The 14,527-nt window shown below is 44.9% G+C and overlaps 1 protein-coding gene across 10 annotated transcripts in view; it reads right to left on the reverse strand.

Moving 5' to 3' along the window:
- Positions 1-14,527, reverse strand: part of LOC114589172 (FK506-binding protein 15-like) — an 82,970-nt gene that overhangs the window by 52,206 nt on the left and 16,237 nt on the right. For 2 of the 10 annotated variants that reach the window (XM_077922355.1, XM_077922360.1), the window contains exons 10-20: positions 14,311-14,453; positions 13,702-13,750; positions 12,054-12,173; positions 11,410-11,491; positions 10,756-10,841; positions 9,881-9,971; positions 4,942-5,048; positions 3,998-4,105; positions 2,520-2,614; positions 1,874-1,976; positions 643-675 (exon numbers count right to left, since the gene is read on the reverse strand). In XM_077922355.1, the coding sequence (XP_077778481.1) occupies positions 643-675; positions 1,874-1,976; positions 2,520-2,614; positions 3,998-4,105; positions 4,942-5,048; positions 9,881-9,971; positions 10,756-10,841; positions 11,410-11,491; positions 12,054-12,173; positions 13,702-13,750; positions 14,311-14,453 (1,017 nt within the window). Of the gene's footprint in view, positions 1-642; positions 676-1,873; positions 1,977-2,519; positions 2,615-3,997; positions 4,106-4,941; positions 5,070-9,880; positions 9,972-10,755; positions 10,842-11,409; positions 11,492-12,053; positions 12,174-13,701; positions 13,751-14,310; positions 14,454-14,527 lie in introns of all 10 variants that reach the window. The other 8 variants (XM_077922354.1, XM_077922356.1, XM_077922352.1 and 5 more) reach the window with 5 other exon arrangements.

Raw genomic sequence — 14,527 nt, forward strand, 5'->3', positions numbered from 1 at the left:
GCATGCACGACAAAGGTGCATAAAATGGAGAGCAGAAAAGATTTCCCCAGAAAATTCAGGACAGACAAAAGAAAGGACATCTTCACACAGCAGAGCTCTCTCCCACAAGATAAAATGAAGGCCAAACAGTTAGATGGCTTTAGCAGCGGATTAGACAAAACAATGGGGCAGGAAAAGCTATACACAGCCAACAGCCACAAGGGCTAGGGTCTCCCTCCACTGTTGTAGACAGCATGCTGTTCCTGGGAATTGCAAGTGGGGTGAACGCAGATCCTGCTTGTAGGATTCACATCTGGTTGTGAGAATAAGATGGGCTTTGGGCCTGATCCAGCCAGGCAAAAGCACTCAAGGAGGGTGCAATGTAGGTCTGGTGAAGTTGCGTGGCTTGGAAGGAGTTTTAAGGGCCAAGCACATAGGCCTGGAAGGTGGCTTTTGGTCCAGGGGCCTGGAGTCCCCCCCACCCCTGATTTCGAAAAACCCATTGTCACTGAAGCTGGGAGGCACAGAGAGGCCTCACAACGAGAGACACCTGCAGAAGGCGTGGGGTTTTCCCCTGCTAAAGTTATGAAATGGTGACCTGGAAAGTATGAAGGGAGTAAGGAAGTGCTCAGGTGATCAGGACACCCAAGGACAATGCCTCACCTGGTCCCACCCCTGATCCAGTGGCGGCATGTGCTAGAGAGAAAAGCGGCAACAAGGAGAGGAGAGTTAACACCACCAGAAACAAGAACAGCAAGAGGGGAGAAAGTTTTATCAAAAGAGGCAATGGCATTCTGGGTTAAGAGCACTCTGCTTATTCTGTGGTCCAAGGGCTGATTATATCACTGAAAATCCCAGCGGCCTCAGGGTAAGATGCATGGAAGATCCCGTAATGGCAGGGTTTGCACGCTGATGCCCAAGCAAGAACAGGCCACAGCAAACCTGGACTTGCATGCTCTCCCCTTACATCTCCTCCTCTCATGCGGCCAGGAACCCTGACACTTATGCCCAGCCATGGCTTGCTGTGTTGCCTGGGACAACGAGCTGCAGCTAACATCAACTATGGGTAATATCAAACACACCAACTTCAAATGTTTGTTTCTATAAGCTAACTTCAGAAACTAATTCTGCTTAACATTAATGGCTGTTCTCAGTCCAGACAACAGAGGAAGCAGCGGTTACCTAGAAGTGGAAACTCTCACGCCCTTCTTCTTGGCTCTGTAGGAGGAGGTGAGGGGGACGTTAATTGTGCTTGCTCACGTCATGCAAACCCACAGTTTAGCATGGCATATGAATACAGCGAATGAGATCTTAATGTACCCCAATGTGGTGCATTTTTTTCCTTAGGCACTCTGTTAGACTTTAAAAGGACATTCTGTTGTTCTTTCATATTCGATCTGAGGTGCTTTTCAACGGATTACCTGAAGCTTATGAATCTTTTACCTGTATGTGCATGTATACCTAGACAGTCATTTCTTCTACAGTGGTACCTCGGGTTAAGTACTTAATTCGTTCATGAGGTCTGTTCTTAACCTGAAACTGTTCTTAACCTGAAGCACCACTTTAGCTAATAGGGCCTCCTGCTGCCGCCGCTGCATGATTTGTGTTCTCATCCTGAAGCAAAGTTCTTAACCTGAGGTACTATTTCTGGGTTAGCGAAGTCTGTAATCTGAAGCGCGTGTAACTTGAAGTGTATGTAACCCGAGGTACCACTGTATTTTGTTGTTGCTGCTGCTCAGAAATGTAACTTCTTTCTGGCCTGCAGGCAAAGGGGAATTGTGACCTGCACTAGCAATTGTGAATTCAAGGACGGGGTCCTGGGAAAGCACTTGCCCTCCCCATAGCCTCAGTCACTTGGCCCTCCTGTTGTAGCTGTCACACTGCCAGGGCTTACCTTCTCCTGTTCAGCATGTAGGACCCTTGCCTGGGTGTGCTCCATGGTCCTCTGCAGTGAGCTGTTGCTCTGCTCAGATAACAGGTTGCTCTGCTCCACATAGCTGGGGGAAGAATTGTTTTTTGCACACATGAATGTTTGCATGATTTGATACTTTCCATCCTCTCATGTAAAAAAAGAAATCAAGGCTGTATCATATGTAGATCTCACTTTTCAAAAGCCACCCTAGGAGAGCTTCTATCTTTTATATCAGAATCATAATAGTTCTTATTTTATGTTCCATCTTTCCTCCAAGGAGCTCAAATACTGGTATATAGTTTTCCTCCCTTTTTTATCTTCACAACAACCCTGTGAGGTAGGTTAGGCTGAGAGTGTGTGACTGGCCCAAGGTCACCTTCAAGGCAGAGTGGGGATTGGAACCCTGGTCTCCCAGATCTTACTCTGACAGACCATCTTAACTGCTACCCCACACTGGCTATATTCCTGTATTCCTCTATTTGTCCATCCAGCCCAGTACTGTCCACTTTGACTGGCAGCAGCCTTGGGGTGCCTGGGGATTGAGCCAGGCCACCTGAGCTTTAAGCTTCAGCCAGAAATACCAGCTGTTTCTCATAGAGCATTAAAAGTGAGCAAGAGTCTCCCTCACCGTTGGTTGCGGTCAATCAGTTCACCAATCTTCTTGTTCTGCTCCTCAATGCGGCCGCTCTTCTCAACGATCTCCTGTTTCAACCTCTCATTTTCCTGTGGCACAAAGAGCAAAACGGAATGTGTCAGAGCCAGTCCTGGCCTCTACAACTTTCACAATCTCCAGCCACAATCTCTTCCCCAACCTCTCTTGGGGACCCAGATTTGAGGAGAGAAATCATTGTGGTCTTCCGCCATGGTCATGGACAGAACATGGGCTGCTCCCCTTTAGCAAGCCTCTTAGGTAAACTTTATTTAGTAAGCAAATTGCGAGACAGCTGCACTGCATGAAGCCATGGAATCAAGATACATGGTAAAAGCAAAATACAACACAGAAATCCAAGCTCTGAGAATGAATAAAATCAGTTTCACAAACTCTGATACAATAAGCCCATCTATTCTACTCAACTTTAAAAAACAACACCATTTCAGCAGATATAAAACTTGATCTGCATAACTGACATCTCAGGATGGAAAGCCCTCCAAAGCAAGCATGCTTTCAAGAGGCATCTGAACAGCATCACTCTAGGCCCTGGTCTGATTTCTGGATGTCTGGAGCTGCAATACTAAAAGCCCAATTGCTAGTGCAGCCTTAGATGAACTGGAACAGAGGAAGCTCCCTTAGCTCAAGCCATATAGTTGCATGTATCCAGCTCAGTGCAGTCTACAACAGGGGCAAAGAACCTCTGCCAGTCCAAAGGCTGCCTTGCCTCTGGATCAACTGTCCAGGTGTGGGCGGGGCTAGGGACAAAAGTGGGTGGGGCAACCGATGTGGCTATAATACAGGAGACTAGAAGTCTCTACACCGATTGCTCCACATCCAGGCTAGCAACAAAGACACTTCCAGCTGGCCAAAAGAACTCAAGGAAGGTGCAGAGCAGGAACAGGGAAGGACAGGGCAGCATTTGTGCCCAAGGCTCCCCACTGACTGGCAGCGTCTCCTTCAGGGTTTCAGGCACGGGGTCTCTCTCAGCCCTGCCAGGAGACACCACTGGGGACTGTATCCGGGACCTGTTGCCTGCGAATCACATGCTCTGCCGCTTAGCTGTGACCCTTCACCTGAAGGTAAAAGCAAGGTTCTAGTCCTCATGCTCTCAAGTACAGTGGTGCCCCGGAAGACGAATGCCTTGCAAGATGAAAAACTCGCTAGACGAAAGGGTTTTCCGTTTTTTGAGTCGTTCCGCAAGACGAATTTCCCCATGGGCTTGCTTCGCAAGACGAAACGTCTTGCGAGTTCTTGCGAGTTTGTTTCCTTTTTCTTAAAGCCGCTAAGCTGTTAATAGCTGCTAAGCCGGTAAGCCGTTAATAGCCGCTAAGCCGCTAATAGCTGCTAAGCCGCTAATAGCCGTGGTTCGCAAGACGAAAAAAGCGCAAGACGAAGAGATTCGCGGAACGGATTAATTTCGTCTTGCGAGGCACCACTGTAGACAAGCTCTTTACCTGCAGGATACGCTGGATGTTACTCATGATCATAGAGGTTTCCATGGTAACAGAAGAGACGCCTGGCAGCAAACCGGGGCCAGAGTTTTGCTTCCGTAGTTCCTCCAGCTGCAAGGGATGTGGGGAGAGAAAGGAAAAACAAAAAGGAGATGCAGCTTGAAGCATCAGCACACGGGAGAGAAGAAGCCAGATCAGGCCTGGGCCCTTTGAGCTGCTCACTTGTTTGCCAAGGAGAGAAACTGCTGGGAGCGCAGGAACCTGGCTCAGTATCAGACCACTGGGTCCATCTAGCTCAGTGCTGTCAACACTGGCGGGCAGCATCTCCCTGGGTTTTCAGACTGGGGTGTCGCCCAGTCCTTCCTGGAGACGTCAAGGAGCTAACATGGAACCTTCTGCATGCAAAAAGGTGCTCCACCACCTAGCTGAAGCAACTTCCCTCGTCCCAAACCTCTCCCCCCATCAGAGATTAAAAAGCCTGAAAACAGTTGAACAACAATCAATATCAGGCAGGCACCTTCACTGTACAGGCAACTCCCCATCTGTGGGCGCACCAGTTTTGGCCCTGCAGGGGTGCGGGGCAGGCTGACATGCACAGTGCCTCAGAACGCAAACCCCGTGTAAATGGGGAACTGCCTGTACCCTTTTCGGCACCTGCTTCTTTAGATCTCTAGAATGCTGATAGGTTTCTAGTTTATGGCTGGTTTTAATTTTTTGAATATGTAAATTGTTTTTACTAATAATTCTACTGTTTTATTCTTCTTGTAAAGTGCTTTGAGTTTTTTTATGAAATAAAATAATCAACAATACAAAACCAACACCTCAGGGGAGGGAGCTTTTCAGCCCACTGGAAAAGCTGTTGCAAGAAAAACACCTTCCTATTGTTTCTGGAAAGTGCTAGCAAGGCAGTTCTTAAGCAGCTTCCTATCCTGAAAGTTCTGTATTACCTTGACTGACAGCTGGTCCATCTTGTCAGCCACCTTCCCAACGGCCAGACGGATCTCTGTGTTCTGCTGCCGGGTCTCTGTCAGCAGGAATGTACCAATGTCTCCAGCTGCTGTGACAGGAAAGAAAACTTGGCAAGGTTGTGTTTGTTATTGTTGTTTCAAAATGAGACTGCCAGCAGAAGCAAATACAGTGGTACCTTGGGTTACGTACGCTTCAGGTTACAGACTCTGCTAACCCAGAAATAGTACCTCGGGTTAAGAACTTTGCTTCAGGATGAGAACTGAAACCGCGCAGCAGCAGCAGCGGGAGGCCCCATTAGGTAAAGTGGTGTTTCAGGTTAAGAACCGTTTCAGGTTAAGAACGGCCCTCCGGAACGAATTAAGTACTTAACCCGAGGTACCACTGTAGAAGTGGACAGGGCGGGAAGAGAGGGGTCACACCAATAAGAAAGGGCAGGGAGAAAAGAACAGAGTTGTCCTTGAGCATCTTAACAAGCAGCCGTGAATCTTCCGGGGTGGGGGGCTTTAAGGCAACTTAGCTGCCTCTTCCCAGCTTTTAAAGGGCTGGAATAAGGCAAAAGGAAATGCTTCTTTGCACAGTGCAGACTTAAACCGAGCAACTCTCTTCTGCTGGAGGCAGTGATGGCCACCAACTTGGATGGCTTCAAAAGAGGATTGGACAAATTCACGGAGTATTGATGGCAACTAGCCATGATGTCCATGTTCTGACTTCACAATTGGGGGCAATAAATGCTTCTGAATACCAGCTGCTGAAAAGCACAGGAAGGGAAATATGGATTTGATTGACATATGGAGGACAAAGAACCCTCTAGGTAAAGAGGGAACTTTCTTTTCTGAGGCCCATTTGTCATGGACAAGAATCGACCAAATTTGGACAACTAGAGGGCTGGCACCTAAAGTTAGAAAAGTGGAAATCTGCCCAAAAACCTGCTCCGACCATAACGCCTTGAAAATGGAATTGAGACTTACTCCAATCGGTTCCTTCAGATGGAAAATGAATGACACCCTATTAAGAGATCAGGAGATTGTGAAGAAGGCCCAAAAAACTTTAAAAGACTACTTTGAAATAAATTTGAACACCACGGTGGAAAGGAGAACAATCTGGGACGCAAGTAAAGCTGTTATGAGAGGGTTTCTGATACAACAGAATACGATTAAGAAAAGACAGTGGAACGAAAAAAAGGATAAAATTTTAGAGAAGATAAGAGACGGTGAGAAAAAATTGAGAACTAAACCAAAGTCGAAGGAGGTGCTGAGAGAAATTAAATTCCATCAAGCACAATATTCGAAACTGATAAATCAAGAGATTGAATGGAAAATTAAACAAATGAAGCAAAGATCATTTGAATCAGCGAATAAATGTGGAAAACTGCTAGCATGGCAGTTGAAAAAGAGACAAAAATTAAATACAGTTACAAACCTTGAGATAGAAGGGAGAATTGTTCAGAAACCGGATGAAATTAGAAAGTGTTTCCAGAGATACTTTAAAGAACTTTATACACAGGGGCCACAAGAAGAGACTGAGATAGACCAATTTTTAAAAACTAATGGACTATCAAAATTAACTCAAGAAAAGAGAACAATACTGAATTGTAAAATAACACAACAGGAAATAGAGGGTGCCATCCAGAATATGCAACTGGGCAAATCTCCAGGCCCGGATGGACTTACCTCCAAATATTATAAGACATTAAAAGACTATTTAATACAACCACTAATGGAGGTTTGCAACCAGATTATGGAGGGGAAGAAGGCACCGGAAACGTGGAAAGAAGCTTTCATCACACTGATACCCAAACTGGAAACTGAAAAGACGCAACTCAAGAACTACCGTCCCATCTCACTCCTAAATGTGGATTATAAAATTTTTGCAGACATTTTGGCAAGTAGACTTAAAAAAGTACTTAATGAAGTAATTCACAAGGACCAGGCAGGCTTTCTCCCAGGTAGACATTTGTTTGATAACACTAGGAACATTATTGATATTTTGGAACTTTTACAAGCAAATATCAATACTAGAGCTGTGTTAATCTTTATTGATGCGGAGAAGGCCTTTGACAACATTTCTTGGATGTTTATGAAGAAAAATTTGGAAGGGATGGGAGTGGGATGGGGGTTTGAAAATGGAATAGAAGCAATTTATTCAGAGCAAAAGGCTAGACTGATAGTGAACAATGTGGTGACAGATGAGTTTAAAACTGAAAAAGGGACACGACAGGGGTGCCCCTTATCCCCTCTTTTATTTATCTCAGTCCTGGAGGTGCTCCTGAATATGATTAGGGAGGACCGGTTGGTGCAAGGAATACAGGTCGGAGTGAAACAATATAAACTGAAAGCTTTTGCAGATGATCTGGTTTTAACACTACAGGAGCCAGAATCTAGTACAAAAAGAGCTTTAGAGCGGATACATGAGTTTGGTCGGGTGGCGGGATTTAAGTTGAATAAGCAAAAAACCAAGGTTCTGGCAAAAAATTTGACATCAGCAGAAACAGATGTGTTCCAGAAGGAGAAAGAACTAAGTGTGGTCAAAAAAGTGAAATACCTAGGGGTTCATTTGTCTGCTAAAAATTTGAATTTATTCAAAGACAATTATGAAAAATGTTGGACGGAAATCAAAAAAGATTTAGAAATTTGGTCAAGATTGAAACTTTCCTTGTTGGGTCAAATTGCAGCTATAAAAATGAATGTATTGCCTAAAATGTTATTTTTGTTCCAAACCCTACAGATTGTGGACAGAGTAGACTGTTTTGGAAAGTGGCAGAAGGATATTTCTAAGTTTGTTTGGCAGGGCAAAAAGCCCCGAATAAAGTTTAAAATACTAACTGATTCAAAAGAAAGAGGGGGGTTTGCCCTGCCAGATTTAAGGTTGTATTATGAAGCTGCAGCTTTCTGCTGGATGAAAGATTGGTTACTTCTTGAGAACACTGATGTCCTAGATCTGGAAGGGTTTGACAATGCTTTTGGTTGGCATGCATATTTGTGGTACGACAAGGTCAAAGTTCATAAACTGTTTAAAAACCATATTGTCAGAAGATCAATATTTATGGTCTGGACAAAATACAAAGACTTATTGGAAGGCAAGACCCCGAGGTGGCTGTCACCAATGGAGGCCAAGGCTAGAAAAAGACCCAATATGGAGGCCTACTGGCCGAAATATTGGGAAATAATTGAGAAAATTGGGGATAACTGGAGGTTGCAGAGCTTGGAGAAATTAAAGAATAAGGTGCGAGACTGGTTACATTATGCTCAAATTCAAGAGGTTTTCAAATTAGATAAAAAAGTTGGGTTCCAGGTGGAAAAATCGAAACTAGAGACGGAATTGTTAGAACCAAAAACTAAGATACTCTCTAGAATGTACAACTTGCTGCTTAAGTGGAACACACAAGATGAGACAGTTAAATCTGCCATGATAAAATGGGCACAGGATATTGGGCACAACATTATGTTTGAAGACTGGGAAAGGTTATGGACCACCGGAATGAAATTCACGGCATGTAATGCCCTGAAGGAAAACATTATGAAAATGATATACCGGTGGTACATGACCCCAGTTAAGCTTGCTAAGATATATCACCTGTCTGATAATAAATGTTGGAAATGTAAGGAGGCTGAAGGGACCTTTTTTCACCTCTGGTGGACATGCCCGAAAGTGAAGGCCTTTTGGGAAGTAATTTACAATGAGTTAAAAAGGGTATTTAGGTATACCTTTCCCAAGAAACCAGAGGCCTTCCTCCTGGGCATTGTCGACCAGAAAGTGTTAAAGAAGGATAGAACTTTGTTTATGTATGCAACTACAGCAGCAAGAATTCTTATCGCAAAGTATTGGAAGACACAAGATTTACCCACACTGGAGGAGTGGCAGACGCAACTGATCGACTACATGGAACTGGCTGAAATGACTGGCAGAATCCGAGATTTGGGAGAGGAAACAATGGAAGAGGACTGGAAAAAGTTTAAGGACTATTTGCAAAAACATTATAAATTGTATGAATGTTAAGAATGTGCATGATTTGGAAATTATAGCTTCAGCAAACTGATTTAGTGAATTGGAAAATAAGTTACAAGAAGGATAAGGTGGAGATTTGAAACAACTTTATTATGTCTATTTTAACGTACAAGTAATGGAGAAATTGTATTTTGAATCTAGAAACATAATATCTGAAAGATACAGTAAGGTTTGAAACAAGGTAACAAATTGCTGGTGTTTTTTATTCTAAAGTACGCTGGATTCGGAAGATGTGGGGAAGTCCAGTTGGATTTATAAAAATGATTTGAAAAGTTGAATTTTTTTTTACTTTTTCTTTTTTATTTCTTTATGTCTATCAAATTGACTTTGTATGTGAAAATCCAATAAAATTTATATATATATATAAAAAAAAAGAGGATTGGACAAATTCACAGAGTATTGATGGCAACTAGCCATGATGTCCATGTTCCGACTTCACAATTGGGGGCAATAAATGCTTCTGAATACCAGCTGCTGAAAAGCACAGGAAGGGAAAGGTGCTCAGATCCTGCTTGTGGGTTTTCCACAGGCATCTGGTTGGCCACTGTAAGAAGAAAATGCTGGACTACATGGGTCACTGGCCTGATCCAGTAGGCTGTGATGCTCTGAATGGGGGGATTTCTAACTTTCACTGAGTTAATGCTCAACAGGTAGGATTTCATTTCCTGGGCTACAGAGGCAGATGCTCAACAATCCCTATCCGTACCAGTTTGGGAAATATGGGTGTCTTAATTAATACTGGTGAGTCACCATTTCTTTCTCTTATTATTTATTGTTTGCTTTCTTCATATATGGCAAGCCTGCTACCAGACTTTGGGTTGTCAACAATGTTAATAAAGGGGTTTGCTTTTTTAAAAAAGTTAATGTTTGGAAGCAGCTCCCAAAGCTACATAGTGCACAGTTTGAACATACCTTGGAAAGGAGCTGGGCACAACCCAACAGGCTGGAGCTGGGAAACTGCGGCACTCACTTGTGGGTAAGCATATGGCATCCCTGCATAAGGCTGAGAACACAGGTGGGGGGAGGGAAAGGAGAGTCAGGTGACTTGTCACACTGACCAAACAGACGGCAACAAGGTCCCCCATTAAAACAGCAGGATTGCTTAAGCCTGCTCTCAAGGGCTAGATGACCCAAAGGCCAAGGACTGCAAGGGATCCTCTCCTGCAAAAGGCAATGATGGACAACCAGTTGGACAGCTTTAAAAGAGGATCGGGCCTATTGATGGCTACCGGCCTCGACAGCTAATGGCTGGAAGAAGGAATGCTTCTGAATGCCAGTTGCTGGAAAGTGTGGGAGGGGAAAGAGCTCTTGCACACAGGCACTGTTTGTGCACTTTGCACTGGGGCATCCAGGTAGCCACTGAGAACAGGTGCCCCCATGTGAACAGGTTGCTGGGCGAGATAGGCCATTGGCCTGATCCAGCAGAGGTTCTTCTTACGTTCTTCTAAAGATCATCCAATATATAGAAGATCCCCGCTGGATTTGGTGGAAACTACCTCTGCCGAGGTAACAAACTGCTTCCCTCCAACCCAAGGCAATGGATCCTGCCAGCTCTTAATCTAGCGCTTTTGGGATTTGCACCGAAGGGCTATTACCTTCATGGTTATGCTGCACCCTCCCTATTTTGCAAATGAAGACCTGACACTGACAGAAAAGGATGAGGAAACTTAGTCAAGCCTGCTAGTCACATGCCCCTGTCTTGAGCAAACCAGGGAACAGAGCATGATGTTGTGGCTCACCTGGCAGCCTATGAAAGAACCTTTCCCTGCCTACAAAAGACTCCTTACCTGACAGTTTTGAGGGGTTCTTGTAAGGGGTGGGTGTGGCTGGGGGGCAGCAGGCGCCTGGAGCCCTGACACAGCTGGAGGAGGAGCTAGGAAGAAAGCAGAGGCATCAGCGTTGCCTATCTCAATACAAGCAGTCCATCATCATCATCATCATCATCATCAACATCAAAATGTTTGTCTCTATTTCCACCCAAAGGAGCCCAGAGGAGTCAGCACACAAACAGATCAATTCAAGCTTCTAAACACAATGCCAGTGACAGATGCAGACTCTGCTCAAGCTGATCTACAGCAAATGAAGGACACTGCTCCCCCATCCCCACACATCCAGATTTCCTCCGCTTTCCATGCACAATCATCATGCTGGCTTCTGGGTTGTGTCCAACTAAATTCTACTGAGTAGAGCCACTGCACTCAAGAAGAACCCTGCCAGATCAGGCCAGTGGCCCATCTAGTCTGGCACCCTCTTCTCACAGTGGCCAACCAGGTGCCCCCATGGGAAGCCTGCAAACAGCACCTGAGCGCAAGAGCCCTCTCTCCTCCTGCGGTTTCCAGCCACTGACAGCCCTCTCCTCCATGAACTTGCCTAACCCTCTTTTGAAGCCACCCAAAGTTGGTGACCATCACCAAGGCACAACAAGGGAACACACTTTTTACCTTGCGTTGCCCACTGAGGAGGGGCCATTGGACGGTAGTCGTTCGGACAGAGGGTTGAAAATTCTTGAATGGCATGCGGCTCCTGAAGAAGACAATGCACAATTAACCCTCCTGGGAAGTGGAACGGGACCCTGGAGGCTTCAAATCCCACATTAACGAGAGAGTGGCATGCCAGAACATTTGTAGCTATGGGGTTTTTTAATACGATGTAAGCCGCTTTGAGCATTGTTTTAACTTGGGAAAGGCGACATACAAACAAAATGATTGATGATCTTTACAAGGCTTTCCCTCAAATTAAGATTCAGACCCAAAAGCTGTTTGGGGTGACTACTGGATCTAGGGAGGGCAAGACCCTCAGTTTCATGCAAAAGGCCCCAGGTTTGATACCCGGTAGGCAGGGAATGCCCCCTGTCTGAAACCATGGAGAAGCAGGTAGGTTTGTAATTAACTAGAAAAAGGGCCCTCCCCTCCTTCACTGCCAGTCAGTGTAGACAGTAGGGAGCTAGGTGGATGAGCAGTCTCACTTGGCATAAGGCAGCTTGCTATGTTCGTCAACAGTCATCCTGCCAACCTACCTGAATTTCAGCAACAGCCAACACACACAAACCCCACTGAAAAGAACCTGGGAATTGAAGCTAACACACCTCTACCGCCTTGTCAGCTGAGTCTTGCTGGGGTGCAAATGTGCTGGAGGGGACAGGTAGCATAGGCTGACCCATCTTCGCCATACGGGAAATCAGTTTCACTTTTGTTACATCAGGATTCTGTCCAGGGAAAGAGAAAGGGGGGCGAGAAGAGAAGATGAGAAATTATATAATTGGCCATCCAGGCTTTTCAGAAACGAAGTTATTGTTTGCCGGAATATGACATCAGGCTATAAAACAGGGAGGGTGATTGAGGGGACCTTCCATCTACATGTTGTCGGCTACAACTCCCCAAGCCAAAGTGACCTCATTGCCCAGCTAAGGAAAATAAAAGTGGTTTACAAGCTCATACAACAGCTTAAATTGCATTTAGATTTCCAATCTTCCTGCATTAGAAATCTTCATGGTTTCTTAAAAAAAGAGAGAGATTCCTCTTCCCATATCATGGGATGCATCTAGTAAAACAACCTCTCATACCCTTTCAAAGCCTAACAATGGGATTTCAAAATGGTGGTGAGGGCTGTCACATCCCCTGGACAGGATTAAGCCAAGGGGACCAGAGCCCAAGCAAGAATCCCCTAAGAGAAAGCAGCTGGTTTGTCCTTCTCCCACCCCCCGCCCCGCCCTGTGGCTTCCTTTGTGTGCCTGACAATGCATGTCAGATGCTCATTACTTAGGGGTTAGTTGAGGGCATATCAACCAGCTGAAAATGACGGCAGAACTGAGATTAATTCAACAGAGTAAATAATTTTTGATGGGTGTAAAAGTGGAAAACTGATTTGAATGGTATACTAAAATATGCCAGAATGTATAATATATAAAATGAACCATGGAAGGAAAAGAAGGGAAATGACTGGATATTTTACAGTTTGTAAAATGTTTATTTTGAAATGTAAAATAGAAAACTTTATAAAAATTATTATAGAAAAGGGCACTGCAACCTTCACCAACCTGGGGCCCTATAGGTGTAATGGACTACAACTACCATCAACCGCCAGCCAGCATGCCCTCTGATAGGAAACGGGAATAAAATACACAGATAATCAACTAAGATGTTGTAAACATGCACACCCATTGGGGGGGAAATTACATTTATAGAACCTTCCAATGTGGGGTTTTTTCCCCTCATGAACACACCATTTCCTTGCTACATTTTCACTCTAAAACTATTAATGAAAGAACCTTAAAACTGCATTATTATTATTATTATTTTTAAAAACCCGCTTAGAAACCGATCTCAGAAGTCTATGCAAGCACAATATCAAATGTTAATTACTCGTAGTCACTGATGATATGCTTTTCCTGTGACACACCGTATTTTTCCATTTATAAGACTAGGTTTTTTCTCTTAAAAATATCGTCAAAAATTAGGGGGGATCTTATACATGGATACATCTTCCCCCATTTTCTTAAAACATGGAAGCGTCCTATAGATGGAAAAATACTGTATCTTTATTACATGGGAGCTTTTATTTAAAAAAATGTATCACAGGATCAACAGGGAAATGTAACCTGAGTTTCTCAAAAAATGCTCACCAATAAGGATCCCTCTCTCTATGGGAGGACTAAGTTACTTCTCATTGCTTTGGTCACATTCAACAGGAACTATACAATCAAATAGGCAGATCTGGCTCCAGTGGGGACTTACCGCTAGTTGTTCACTAATAGAGCTTGATTTGGCACGCACAGCTGGCTCCCTGCAGTATGGAAGGAAGGGAGTTAACAAACCTGAGCACAGTAGGAAGGGTCTGTTAAGGGGTAGGATACTCAACTGGCCTTTGGGACTCTGCCTCGGCCAAGCCCCTCACCTACCCCACCTCATGAACTGGCTGGAATGTGTCCTTGAACTGTGACAGTGCACCTTGCTTCCCTGGACAGGGAGAGGTGTGTGCAGAAAGAAACCCCACATGGTGTATTTTCTGGTTGCACAGAAGGCAGGAGCAGCATCTGTTGCTCTGTCCACTGGAGCCCCAGCCCAGCCCTGGAATGTGGAACCTGCCAGGTTGTCTATGAGACAAGGTGGCCCTCAGGATTCTTTGGAGGAAGCCACAGCTGTTGAAAATGGCATGGCACTATTTGGAACGTATGATTTATTGTGATTTATTGAATTTGTATACAGGATTTCATCCGTAGATCCCAAGGTGGTACAGTGCAGATGGGGCCTGAGTTATGCAGCTGAGGTTATGCAGAGTTAGGATGGGACACCTGGGAGAATAGAAGGCTTAAAAGCTAAGAGCACCCTCAATTTATTTCTCACCCTGGCTTTGGAGCGGGAGTAGGAGGAGTCAGCCAGGCTGGGTCTGTAGCGGGGCTTTCTGATTGTGGTGCTGGTGAAGGTGTGAGGGAGTCCCTGGGGCCCAGGCTCTGTCCGGCTGAGTCAGCGCCCTTTGCAAACCTCACCTAAGGGAGCAAAAAAGAGGCATCATGGAGTCTGGTCAAGGCAACCACTGCCTCCATTTGTAGAACTTTATCCA

Source organism: Podarcis muralis, chromosome Z (genome assembly GCF_964188315.1).
Source record: "Podarcis muralis chromosome Z, rPodMur119.hap1.1, whole genome shotgun sequence".
NCBI lineage: Eukaryota > Metazoa > Chordata > Lepidosauria > Squamata > Lacertidae > Podarcis > Podarcis muralis.